The sequence below is a fragment of the Schistocerca cancellata genome, chromosome 9 (genome assembly GCF_023864275.1).
Source record: "Schistocerca cancellata isolate TAMUIC-IGC-003103 chromosome 9, iqSchCanc2.1, whole genome shotgun sequence".
NCBI lineage: Eukaryota > Metazoa > Arthropoda > Insecta > Orthoptera > Acrididae > Schistocerca > Schistocerca cancellata.
In genome coordinates, this window is record NC_064634.1 from 20999350 (window position 1) to 21013380 (window position 14031).

The window sequence follows — 14031 nt, forward strand, 5'->3', positions numbered from 1 at the left end:
TTAATGAAGTTGTTGGGTCAACATGGGAACACATAGGGGTCCTCTTCCACAGAACACCACATTCAACACTGTGTGCTGAACAGTGTTCTCCAAAACATACTTGCCTGTGCCAGCATTGTACTCTGTTGCCAGATCTGGCACAGATTGTCGCGTATCCTGCTTTGGGGAGCAGTCAAGTCTCTGGTCCCTATGTTCTGTGATGAGGTGTAGATCATTTCTGAGATGCTCACTCCCAGGCACTGGCCACAACAATCTGGCTTTTGCCAAAGTTATGGAAGTCAGTGAATTTTCACATTTGCATCATATAGCATCGCTAGAATGATTCCCCATTCGTCTCCGCTCCCTCATATGCTTCTCTTACTGTGTCACGCGCCCTCAGTACCAACACGCAGCATACAACATTGCAGTGGGCAGCGGTCATAAAGTTTTGGGCATATTTGTGTGTCAAGGCGTAAGTGCATTTTATGATAAAAACTGCTAACCTTCCTTCTTCAAACTTTCTCCAGTCAAGTTTTCATTTCACACAGTGTCAGATCATCAAACATTACTCCTGGAGGCACCATTTGCTTTTAGTTCACTGCTTCTTTACCTTGTCTTATGGTCATGAAATTGGCTGTTAATTATGACTTAGTTATTTTATTGTCATTTTTGATTAATTGTTTGAATGTATATACTGTGTAAATAATCATAATATTAAACTGAACGCACCTATAAGCACTCAAATAATCACTAATTTTCACAAAATTGGTTTACTACTTGTCCTCGGAGTCTTTCGCGATGGCATACATGAATAAAACGTTCTCGATTTTCAAGCCGCGTCAATTTGAATAAATTCCTTGAGCTTTTGATGATGACTATCCCCACCATTATCGTCAGGAGTTCACTGACTGCCGGGCTGCTACAGTTTCTCACTTATTCAGGCATGATGACAGATGGCACAGCCATGGGATCACCACTGTCACCAACAGTCGCAAATTTCTTCATGGAGCACTTTGAGGAGTAGGCTCTGCAAACTGCGACATTACGACCATCTTGCTTTCTATGATATGTTGATGACACCTTCCTGATATGGCCACATAGTGAAGATACACTACAGCAGTTCATCGATCACATGAATGGTGTCCATCCCAACATTAAATTTACTGTCGAGATGGAGAAGCAAGGCAAGCTACCATTCTTGGATGTTTCGGTTGAGTGGAAGGCAGGAGGCCAGCTTGTTCATTCAGTGTACCAGAAACGAACACACACTGATCGGTACTTGAACGCCAATATTTTCCACCACCCTGTACACAAGAAAGCAGTCCTGAACCCGTTGGTTCATAGAGCCAAGATTATCTCAGACAACGACCACCTACAGTCTGAATTGCAGAACTTAAAACGTGTTTTCGGGGAAAATGGATACAGCAAAAGAGACATCGCAAACGCTTTCAAGGGCCGCCAATGAAAGACACCTGGTGAATCAATAGAAGAGGCCAAACGGACTGCATTCTTGCCATACTGTGGAGTAACTAGCACCAAGTTAGGATGTCTGCTGCAGAAACATGGGCTAAGACCAATGTTCCGGCCCGCCCCCAAGATATACGAGATATGTTGCGCCCTGTTAAAGACGACATGGCTCTTCGAGTGTCCAGCGTTTATGGTGTACCCTGTGAATGTGGCAGCATCTATATCAGACAAACAATTCACACGGTTGCGGAGCATTGTGCTGAGCACAAGCATCACATAAAACAAAGGGAGCTTGACAAGTCGGTCATAGTGGAGCATTGCCTAGAAAATGGACATAAAATACAGTTCGAAAATACAAAAATGTTGGCTCATGCATCTACATATTGGGACTCCATTATAAAGGAAGCAGCCGAGATTTGTTTAAACAACAAGAATTTCAACAGAGACCAGGGGCACACACTCAGCAGGGCATGGGGGCAGGTGTTGGATAATGAAAGAAAGCAAAGACAGATGTACGACACGGGAGTGGCAGTTTCAAATGTGGCGCCTGCAGACCCTGACGCCACCTGACGTCACCAGTGCTGCCACGGGCAATAGCTCCGCTAGCTGCCTGGGTCGACTTATGTGCGCGCGCCACATTGGGTCTATCTGATTGAATGCTGATGATGTCATCATGCCTATATAAGCGAGAAACCATAGCAGCCCCAGCAGTCGGTGAACTCATGACAATGATGGCAGAGATGGTCGTATAAAGCTCGAGGATTTTATTCGAATTGACGCAGATTGAAAACCAAGAACGTTTTATTCTTGGGTTACCACTCCAGTCAGGTGGTATACTTCTTTGTGCACTGTAACAACACTTGTAAATGGAGGCCTTTAGAAGATATCACAGTTACATCTCATTCATGGAGAGCCTGAAGTGCCATTGACCTGAAAATATAAAAATGTTTTCTTAAGAATATTAGTCTTAATTTCGTATGTAGACTCCTTTTAATTTACCTGCTATACTTTACCCAATATTACTCTATCTTAAGACTTCCAAAAGGATGAAATTAGTCCATATGTGTAAGCAGGCTTTGATTGTGACCATATTGTCTTTATTAAGAATACATTTCTTCCCACCAAACCACCCTTTAAATTTTTTGTGGAGGTTGAAAAGATAGGAGTAGGTAGTTCCAGTTCTCAAGAAGGGTCGTCGAGCAGATGTGCAAAACTATAGGCCTATATCTCTGACATCGATCTGTTGTAGAATTTTAGAACATGTTTTTTGCTCGCGTATCATGTCATTTCTGGAAACCCAGAATCTACTCTGTAGGAATTAACATGGAGTCCAGAAACAGCGATCGTGAGAGACCCAACTCGCTTTATTTGTTCATGAGATCCAGAAAATATTAGATACAGGCTTTCAGGTAGATGCCATTCTCCTTGACTTTCGGAACCGGAAGGCGTTCGATACAGTTCCACACTGTCACCTGATAAGCAAAGTAAGAGCCTACGGAATATCAGACCAGCTGTGTGGCTGGATTGAAGAGTTTTTAGCAAACAGAACACAGCATGTTGTTATCAATGGAGAGACGTCTACAGACGTTAAAGTAACCTCTGGCGTGCCACAGGGGAGTGTTATGGGACCATTGCTTTTCACAATATATATATATAAATGACCTAGTAGATAGTGTCGGAAGTTCCATGCAGCTTTTCGCAGATGATGCTGTAGTATACAGAGAAGTTGCAGCATTAGAAAATTGCAACGAAATGCAGGAAGATCTGCAGTGGATAGGCACTTGGTGCTGGGAGTGGCAACTGACCCTTAACATAGACAAATGTAATGTATTGCGAATACGTAGAAAGAAGGATCCTTTATTGTATGATTATATGATAGCGGAACAAACACTGGTAGCAGTTACTTTTGTAAAATATCTGGGAGCATGCGTACGGAATGATTTGAAGAGGAATGATCATATAAAATTAATTGTTGGTAAGGCGGGTGCCAGGTTGAAATTCATTGGGAGTGTCCTTAGGAAATGTAGTCCATCAACAAAGGAGGTGGCTTACAAAACACTCGTTCTACCTATACTTGAGTATGTCTCATCAGTGTGGGATCCAAATCAGAGAAGATAGAGAAGATCCAAAGAAGAGCTGCGTGTTTCATCACAGGGTTATTTGGTAAGCATGATAGCGTTACAGAGATGTTTAGCAAACTCAAGTGGCAGACTCTGCAAGAGAGGCGCTCTGCATCACGGTGTAGCTTGCTCCAGGCTTTGAGAGGGTGCATTTCTGGATGAGGTATCGAATATATTGCTTCCCCCTACTTATACCTCCCGAGGAGATCACAAATATAAAATTAAGAGAGATTCGAGAGCACACGGAGGCTTTCCGGCAGTTGTTCTTCCCGCGAACCTTACGCGACTGGAACAGGAAATGGAGGTAATGACAGTGGCACGTAAAGTGCCCTCCGCCACACACTGTTGGGTGGCTTGCGGAGTATAAACATAGATGTAGATGTAGGAGTTCGTACTGTGCTTCAACAATTATGCTCAAAGAAATTGCCAAAATTTGAGCAAAAGTAATGTCCTGACAAAGAACAGTGTTTTTACTTCCCAAATGGGCAATTTTTGATGTGTTCTGCCAAACTTGGTTTAAATTAAAATGTGTAATGAGCCTGTGATCATTTTCCTCTTGTCTAATATCCAAGAATTGTAAAAAAAAGTTACCAAAATGTTTCGAAGGCATCACATTTATTCTTCTTTTGGAACGTATGTTGAAGGGGTTATTCCTTGTTTTTATGTTGGAAGTAAAAACTCATTTGAACTATGCTTGGAAATAATCAAATTCTGGTGATATATGAACATGTCTGCTTGCTACCAGCTATGCACAATCATATTATCCATATTGATAACAGGTTTCTCATACCCAAATCTTCATTCAGAACATTAAATACCTGTTCAGATGTTAATCATAATTTCACAGAACTACACTTAGCAGTTGTGCAGGACAACTCAGCAGTTTTCGGGTTCAAGGCCTTTGTCAAAAATAGGCAACGGGTAAAAGGCACACACACACACACACACACACACACACACACACACACACACACACCACTTGAATTTCATGGTGCTACAGGATCATAATGAACTACATACATATCATATTATATTACCTGTACCAAATTATCCATAACACTGTACAGTTTTTCTTCTCTCTGCTGGATTCTGCACAAGTAAGCTCGATTCACATAACTTACCTATCTTTATCTAACAAGTTAGCAAAGGGGTAAATACTTTTGTGCTTTCAGACGCCAACAACAAATTTTCAACACATCAGACTCTTTATTTATATGAAGTAATGAGTGCTATCAACAAGGGTCCTAAAGTTGACACCATATTTCTAGATCTTCATAAGACTTGTAACAATATTCTTCACAAGCAGCATCTAACCAAATTACATGGCTGTGAAATGTTACATCAGTTGTGAGGCTGGATTCATGATATGCTGTCAGAAATATAACAGTTCGTAGTAATTTAGGAGAAGTTATCCTAGTGAAAACAAAGTGATTTATGGGGTTCCCCAGGGAAGTATTATAGGCCCTCTGCTGTTCTTAATTTGTGTGAATGATTTTGGAGTCAATCTGAGCAGCTGTGTTAGAATGTTTGCAGATGATGCTGTAGTTTGCTGTCTATTCATCAGAAGATCAAAACAAATTGCAAAATGATTTAGACAAGATATCTTCTTGGTGCAAAAAGGGGAAAATGACCCTAAACAATAAAAAGTGTAGAGCCCACCTCATGAATACTGAAAAATTGATTCAATTTAAGTTACATAATAAATATTACAAATTTAAAAGTTGTTTTTTCAACCAGATACCTAGGGATTATAGTTACGAACAACTTAAATTGGAATCACCACATAGAAAATTTTGGGAGGAAGGTGAACCAAAGACTGCAATTTTTAGGGAAAACACTTGGAAGATGCAAAAAAATATATGAAAGAGAATCCCTACAGTGCTATTGCCCATACTGTTCTGGAACATTGGTGTCCAGCATGGGATCTTTACCAGATAGGGTTGATGGAGGACAATACAATAGTACAAAGAAGGGCAACTTGTTGAATTGTGAATTGTGGTTTATCTGTCTCATAACCTACATAATCAAAGTCATTTGATTCAGATACAGGAGACACATCAGATTGTGGTAGAATTTCACTGTAAACAAAGAACAGCTGATGTTAACAAATAGCATTATAATAGTAAGAGAATATTGTTATATGTACATACATACAATGAAATACAACACTTAATTACACCTTGTTCATATTACCATTCCATCCTTTATGAATTCTTCTATTGAATAGTAGCATTTCTCCCACAGAATCTGCTGTAGCCTCATTTTTAAGATTTCTGGCTTCATATTAAATATGTTTTTGTTCATTAACTTGTTATATATGTTGTCATCCCCATTTACTGTGGAGTCCGGGCATGTAATTTCAACTGGTATGTGGGTAGCATAAAATTATTTTTATTTCTTCTGTTACATGTATGGTTAAAATCATTCCTCAAATAACTTTTGTCTATTGTGTAGGAAGATTATAATTTCATAAATGTATATGGAGGGAACAGTCAGGATTTGTGGTTTCTGAAATAATGAGTGAGAAGACTCCGTTTGCTATGCAGTACACATGTATTGGACAATTTTCTTTTGCAGTTCCAGTATTCGAGATACACTACTTGAACTTCCACAGAAATTTATCCCATATCTAATGACTGATTCAAAATAACTATGGTAAACAATTTTTTGTGTACTCAAGTTGGTGGAAATTGCTAGTATTTGCATTGCATATATAGAACTGCTTAGTTTGTTTGATGGGAAGTCAAATTGTATATTCCAGTGTAAGTTCTTGTCCACATTTAGTCACAGGAATTTGACTGTGTAAACTTCATTTATAGGTTGATTGTTATGTTGTATTTTAAGTTCTGCACATTTTGAATGTTTCGTTTTGAAATGTACCATATGGGTTTTTGCAATGTTCAGTTTCAACCCATTTAACTGGAACCAGCTGTCTAGTGTATCCAGTATGCTTATGATAGAGCTCGAAATTTTTTCTGCATCTTCATCTTGAATTAAAGAAGTAGTATCATCTGCAAACAGAACTGATGGGGAATTTATATTTATGGGTAAGTCATTTTGTATTACAGTGAAAAGGGAGGGTGGAGGGGGACAGAGGAGAAATGTGTTCAGATAAGATAAGTGGGTTGTGGGGTGTCTGTCATTAAAATAAAGGGATTTTTTGCTGTGGAAAAATATTTTCATGAAATTCCAGTCACCTTCCTTATCCTACAAATGCAAAATAGTTTTTTTTACTCCCGTCTACATAGAGGGAAATAACTTGTGTTACGAAATTAGAGAAATCCTAACTCACACTGAAAGATTTAGATGTTAATTTTTCCCACATGCTATTTAAGAATGGAATAGACAATAAATAATCAGAAAGTGGTTCCATGGATCCTCTGCCAAACATTTAAGTGTGAATTGCAGAGTAGTCACATAGCTGTAAGTAAAGTGAGAAATTCAGTTAAAATACGATTTCATGTCAGCCACTGATGTATAACCTTCCTCCTCCTCTCCTCCATTAACCTTTAAGTAAATGAGACAGTGAATTTAAGCAGTAATTTTTTTTATCATAGTAATAAGTTTCGATAGTTTGTTTGTATTGCAATATGTCTTCATTTAATTTTGTATCTGTTCAGCTGGAAGAAAAGCTTCAACGCAATCTGTCAGAACAACGTGCTCTAATACTGGAGCGAGAAAATATTCTTGCTGAGGTGGAAGCAGCACATCAGCAGCTTCAGGCAGAACGAGAGGAGCAGGGACTTGCCAAGAGAAATCACAAACTGGAAATTGAGAAACAAGTAAGTTCGACAGGCCTGCATCTTGTATGTGTGTTCCTAGTAGCAAGTACTCGTTTAAAAAATAGGACTAAGTATGGTTGGGGATTTATAAGGTTGCCAGTTTCTGATACTGCTTTCACTTTTCCTCAGTAGTAAACAGACTAGTGCAATGGAATTACTAATGAATTGTTAGTGTATGTGTAAAGTGACTGTATTTTTGCCATGGAATTGTGTCATACTGAGAAAGTATGTTCTGTATTTATACTTTTGGTATTGAAACCGTTATTCACACTATTACAGAGTGACTTGAGGTGTGTGTTCAACAAAAAGTGGAAAAAAAAATTAGAATTAATTTTAATATGTATGAACACTCATGAGAGCTGTAAATACATGATTTAAAAAGGATGTTTGTAATATAGCAAGGTATTCCCCCACCCCCAGCCCCTTCTCCCTGCCCCTCCTCCCAACCTCCCAATGCTTTGAGAACCATTACAGTTACCTTTATGTTTATGAAATTGGTATCTTTATTCCTTAATTTTTTTGAGAAATAATAGTGAATACATGTTGAAGCTAATATTTTTAATATAACTGAGTGGGTGTAGCATTAATTGTATCGTATTTCTAATGTGGGGTATACAGGGAGGAGATACATAAATAATCGTTCAGACACAAAGCAGCTTGAAGGCTTCCGATGTACTATAAGACGTATAATGTTTTAAAAGATCAGTAACATGCACATAAGCAGGAGAGGTCAGCCCATGCGATTGACTAATGGGTTTTATATAGTGTGCTTAATGTAGATGGTTTCTTTACTTTTCCTGCATTTATGATACAAACTATTTGACTCAGTGTGATGGCTTTGATGGCTAGGAGGGATTTTTCTTTTCTTTTGATTGGTGGGCAGGGAGGGCAGAAATTACAGAGCAATAACTATGAAACACTTTTTTTCTTTTTATTCTTTATAGTCTTTTAAAAAATGGCTGATACATTACATGAAGGAAAAAAAGACACAAAAAGTCTCCCCAGGCTCAACTCAAACAATGGAAAATCTAGAATGGAATGTAAAAATATTATGAAAAGGAAAGTTGTCATTCTTCCCCCTCCCCGCCCCAGCCTCCTCCTCCTTACCTCCACCCAGTTGCCACTCCCATATGCTCTGCTGCTGTTTCTCAGCTGCCAGAGGCTGCAGTCGTGTATCTATTTTCGACAAAGGCCTTTGATGGCCGAAAGCTTATTTTGTGACAGTCCTTTCGTTGTGTCTATCTGCAACACAGCATCTCTGATGTATGGCGAGTGGCAACTTCCCTTTTCATTCCCCAGGCTCAAATATATATTGTTGAAGTTTGTAGGAGGCACTTACAGCAGTCACTTTTTTACTTGTTTACAATAAAATTTCTTTTTTAAAAATACACTGATCATCATAAGAATAGCTGCACCCAGAAGGACCTAGCTGATCCACTGTGAACTGGGTTTGGATGTTGCACACCACCAGCTCTGCCATTGATTAAATTTGGACTTGGGGAGTGTCAGTGAAGCTGTGATGTTGCATCCAGAGGTCCCCAAACAGCTGTGCTGGCCATTATGATAGGGGGAGGTGTCACTAGGTCATCACCTGAGCATTCTCTGTGCCCGTGGAATAGGCTCAACAGTGGGATGGGAGAGTCTGGGGTAGTCCTGCTGCACACCACACCTGTCGTACGGACGCCACCATTGCCCATTGCTGGTAGCGCGACATGTAGTGTCTAAATGTCCAGCACGTACCGTAAGGAGGGAGGACCGACAGATTGTTCGCCACGCTCAAACAAATCCGACAGTGGTGATAGGAGCCATTTGACGGGCTGTACTGCCATGTGTACAAAACCCGTAAATGCTAGTACCGTTGGCAGGTGGTGGCACGGTGCACGGCTCACCGCACACCGACCGTTACGGTAGCTGTCACTCTCACCCACACAGTGTGGTGCCTGACTCACCTGGTATCGACAGTGTTAGACGTGTGGTCCTACAAATTGCTAGAAGTTCATCTCCAGTGACGAGTCCCACTTCTGCCCTGGAAGCAAAAGCCACTGCATCCATCTCTGGAGGTGCAGTGGAGCATACCACAAGGAGCTCTCGTCACACACCTTGCAAGCCTGTTGTGACGGTGTGGAGATGATATCCTATGGGGCCCGTTCACCATTAGTGTTCCTAATAGGCTCCCTGCCAGCCACACTACACGTGGAGGAGATCCTTAAACCAGTGGTTCTACCGTTTGTGAATGCTCGCACAGTTGCCCATTTCACCACTACGACACTCATTCTCATATCACTGTCACCTCCTGAGACCATGCTCTGCAACTGCAAATACTCTGCTACAGATAGCCAAAATGTGGAGGAGGCTCTGAATGTGGCTTTCGAGGCTGCAGGGTGCGGTCATTTTGAAGTTTTGGCTTAGGCTGGCTCGAAAGGTGCTTGTCGCTCAGAGTTTGAGGCTATCATCAGTTTGTATGGGCAGCTCGTGGAAGTGGTGACGGCCTCTAGCCTCCCTCATTAAGCCCAAGTAGAACTCACAATTTATGGTATTGAACTCAGAATTGATAAGAGTTCCTTTGGTTTGGATCTGTGTAGAGGATCTTAACTGGAGGCTCCATTGATTCTGTGATGGTCTTAACTGGAGATTTCTGCACCTATTTTGTGGGATGGAGAATTGTAGAACTTCCTTGTCAGGTCAGGGGTGCACTACAGAAAGGAAGCAGCTATTTGGATAGCAGAGTGCTTGTGGGGTGTTTTAGGCTAGTCAGTAGTTTTAGGTCCTCCAATGAATGCTCGCCAGTCATTACATAGAGAGAGAAAATCAGATGGCATAGAAAGTAAAGGTATTTCAACTGTCAAAATTTTTACATTAAATTGTCGAAATATTCATAACAAAGCTCAAGAATTTACTGCCCGCCGTGAAAGTTGTCATGCTCAGATTATTCTCAAAATGAGATCTGGCTGAAAACCAAAATAGAAAGCTTGGAAATATCTTGCAAAGCATGGAATGTATGTCAAAGAGGTAGATAAGACACCATAGGAGGGGAAAAGTTAATTGCAGTTGACAATTTGAAGGTAAAAATTGAGCCTGACTGTGAAATTACCTCGATGTGTGTAACAGTTCTTGGGAACTCAGGCTGATTATGGGATGTTTCTATCAGCCACATGATTCCATTGTGACAGTTTTTGAATCATTCAAAGAAAGTCTATACACAGTAGTGAAGAAATACCCAGGTCATGCAACATTAGTTGGAGGCAACTTTAACCTACTGAGGATAGAATGGGACATCTATGGATTCATTGCAGGCGGTACTGACAGTCAGTCTTCTGAAGTAGTTGTGAAAATGTTCTCCAAAAATGGTCTTGAGAAGCTAGTTTGTCAACCCACATGGAATGGAAATATTTGAAACCTTGTACTTAAACCGGCTTGACCTTACTGATGGTGTCTATATAGAGGCAGAGATGAATGATAATGATGTCATCACAGTAGTGATGCATACTTAAGTTAATAAATCCATCAAGAAGTCTATTAAGTACTTTTGTTAGACAGAGCGGATAAGCAGTGGTTAGCATCCCTCTTAGACACTGAATGGACTTAAGTTAGTTCCAATATGATGCACATAGTGGAATTATGGGTAAAGTTTAAACAGGTTGGAATGTGCCGAGTAAGTGGGTTAAAGATAGAAAATTCCCACTGTGGTTTACTAATGTACTTCAGGAAATTCAAAGAAAGCAGAAACAGTATTATGAAAAGGAAAGTTGCTACTCACCATATAGCAGAGATGCTGAGTCACAGATAGGCACAACCAAAACACTCGTCACAAATAAACTTTCGGCCTTTAAGGCCTTTGTCAACAACACCACACACACACACACACACACACACACACACACACACACACACACACACAAATATGCAGCTCACACACACGACTGCTGTCTCAGGCAACTGAAACCACACTGCGAGCCGCAGCAGCAGTGAATGATGGGATTGGCCATTGGGTGGAGTAAGGAGGATGCTGGGGCAGCGAGAGGGAGGGATAGTATGGTGGGTATGGTGGACAGTGAAGTGCTGCAGGCTAAAGAGAGAACAGGGGAGAGGTGGGGAAGGGAGGAGTAACATAAAAGGAGAGAAGTAAAAAGACTGGTGTGATGGTGGAATGATGGCTGTGTAGTGCTAGAATGGGAACAGAGAAGGGCTGGAAGGGCGAGAACAGTAGGATGTACTGCAGGGAAAGTTCCCAACTGCATAATTGTGTTGGTGGGAAGGATCCATATGGCACAGGCTGTGAAGCGTCATTGAAATGAAGGATGGAGCGTGTTCAGCAACAGGGTGGTCCACTTGTTTTTTGGTCACAGTTCATCGGTGGCCATTCATGCGGACAGACAGCTTGTTGGTTGTCGTGCCCACATAGAATTCTCCATAGTGGTTGCAGCTTAGCTTGTAGACCACATGACTGGTTTCACAGGCAGCCCTGTCTTTGATGGGATAGATGATGTTCGTGACTGAACTGGAGTAGGCGGTGGTGGGAGAATGTATGGGACAGGTCTTGCATCTAGGTCTATTACAGGGGTATGAGCCATGAGGTAAGGGGTTGGGAACAGGTTGTGTAAGGTTGGATGAGTTTATTGTGTAGTTTTGGTGGATGGCAGAATACCACTGTGAGAGGGGTGGGAAGGATAGTGAGCAGGACATTTCTCATTTCAGGGCACAGTGAGAGGTAGTAGAAACCATGGCAGAGAACGTAATTCAGTTACTCCAGTCCTAGGTGGTACTGAGTTATGAGGGATATGCTCCTCTGTGGCCAGATGGTGGGACTTTGGGAGGTGGTGGGAGGCTGGAAAGACAAGGCATGGGAGATTTGTTTTTGTACAAGGCTGAGAGAATAATTGCAGTCTGTGAAGGCTTCAGTGAGACCTTCGGTACATTTGGAGGGGACCGCTCGCCACTGCAGATGCAACGACCATAGGTGGCTAGGCTGTAGCCCTTGATGCAAGACCTGTCCCGTACATTCCCACCACCACGTACTCAAGTTCAGTCACGAACATCATCTATCCCATCAAAAGCAGGGCTACCTGTGACACCAGTCATGTGATCTACAAGCTAAGCTGCAACCACTGTGGTGCAGTCTATGTGGGCATGACAGCCAACAAGCTGTCTGTCCACATGAATGGCCACCGACAAACTGCGACCAAAACACAAGTGGACCACCCTGTTCTTGAACATGCTCCATCCTTCATTTCAGTGACTGCTTCACAGCTTGTGCCATATGGATCCTTCCCACTGACACCAACTTCTCAGAATTGTGCAGGTGGGAACTTTCCCTATAATATATCCTACATTCCCGTAACCCTCCTGGCCCCATTCAGCCCCTTTCCTGTTCCCATTGCAGCACTACACAGCTGTTATTCCAACATTACACTCAATCGTTTTACTTCTATCCGTTTCTGCTAGTTCCCTCCTACCTCTCCCCTGCCCTCTGTCTATCTTGCAGCACTTCACTGTCTGCCACCCCTACCATACTATCCCTCCTACTCCCCGCCCCAGTCTCCACCTTACTCCAACCTAGTCACCACTCCCATCGTGCACTGTTGCTGTTGCTCGTAGTACGGTTTCAGTTGCCTGAGACTACAGTCGTATGTGAGAGTTGTGTTTGCATTTGTGTGTGTGTGTGTGTGTGTGTGTGTGTGTGTGTGTGTGTGTATACACGTCTATTGTTGACAAAGGCCTTAATGGCCAAAAGCTTTGTGTCAGTCTTTTTGTTGTGCCTCTCTGTGACTCAGCATCTCTGCTATATGGTGAGTAGCAACTTTCCTTTTCAAAATATTGTTGCTTTCCATCCTGGATTTTCCAATCCCGGGAGCGGAAAGACTTACCTTAGGGGGAAAAAAGGACAGGTTTCCACTCGCACACACACACATATCCATTAAGGTAAGTCTTTCCGCTCCCGGGATTGGAATGACTCCTTACCCTCTCCCTTAAAACCCAATCCTTTTGTCTTTCCCTCTCCTTCCCTCTTTCCTGACGAGGCAACCATTGGTTGCGAAAGCTAGAGTTTTGTGTGTATGTTTGTGTTTATTTGTGTGTCTATCGACCTGCCAGCGCTTTTGTTGGGTAAGTCTCATCATCTTTCTTTTTAAATATATTTTTCCCACGTGGATGTTTCCCTCTATTATATATATATATATATAATAGAGGGAAACATCCACGTGGGAAAAATATATTTAAAAAGAAAGATGATGAGACTTACCCAACAAAAGCGCTGGCAGGTCGATAGACACACAAATAAACACAAACATACACACAAAACTCTAGCTTTCGCAACAAACTGTTGCCTCATCAGGAAAGAGGGAAGGAGAGGGAAAGACGAAAGGATGTGGGTTTTAAGGGAGAGGGTAAGGAGTCATTCCAGTCCCGGGAGCGGAAAGACTTACCTTATGGGGAAAAAAGGACGGGTATACACTCGCACACACACACATATCCATCCACACATATACAGACACAAGCAGACATATTTTTTTTGTCTTTAAATATGTCTGCTTGTGTCTGTATATGTGTGGATGGATACGTGTGTGTGTGCGAGTGTATACCCGTCCTTTTTTCCCCATAAGGTAAGTCTTTCCGCTCCCGGGACTGGAATGACTCCTTACCCTCTCCCTTAAAACCCACATCCTTTCGTCTTTCCCTCTCCTTCC

At 41.8% G+C, this 14031-nt stretch overlaps 1 protein-coding gene across 5 annotated transcripts in view; it reads left to right on the top strand.

The window, feature by feature from the left end:
* The window catches only part of LOC126101165 (trichoplein keratin filament-binding protein), a 796043-nt gene that overhangs the window by 760340 nt on the left and 21672 nt on the right, over positions 1-14031 (top strand). For all 5 annotated transcript variants that reach the window (XR_007522283.1, XM_049911860.1, XM_049911861.1 and 2 more), the window contains one exon: positions 7187-7348. Coding sequence is in view for 4 of the 5 variants with exons in the window: in XM_049911860.1 (XP_049767817.1) it covers positions 7187-7348 (162 nt within the window). In the remaining variant the exon portion in view is untranslated. The remainder of the gene's footprint in view (positions 1-7186; positions 7349-14031) is intronic.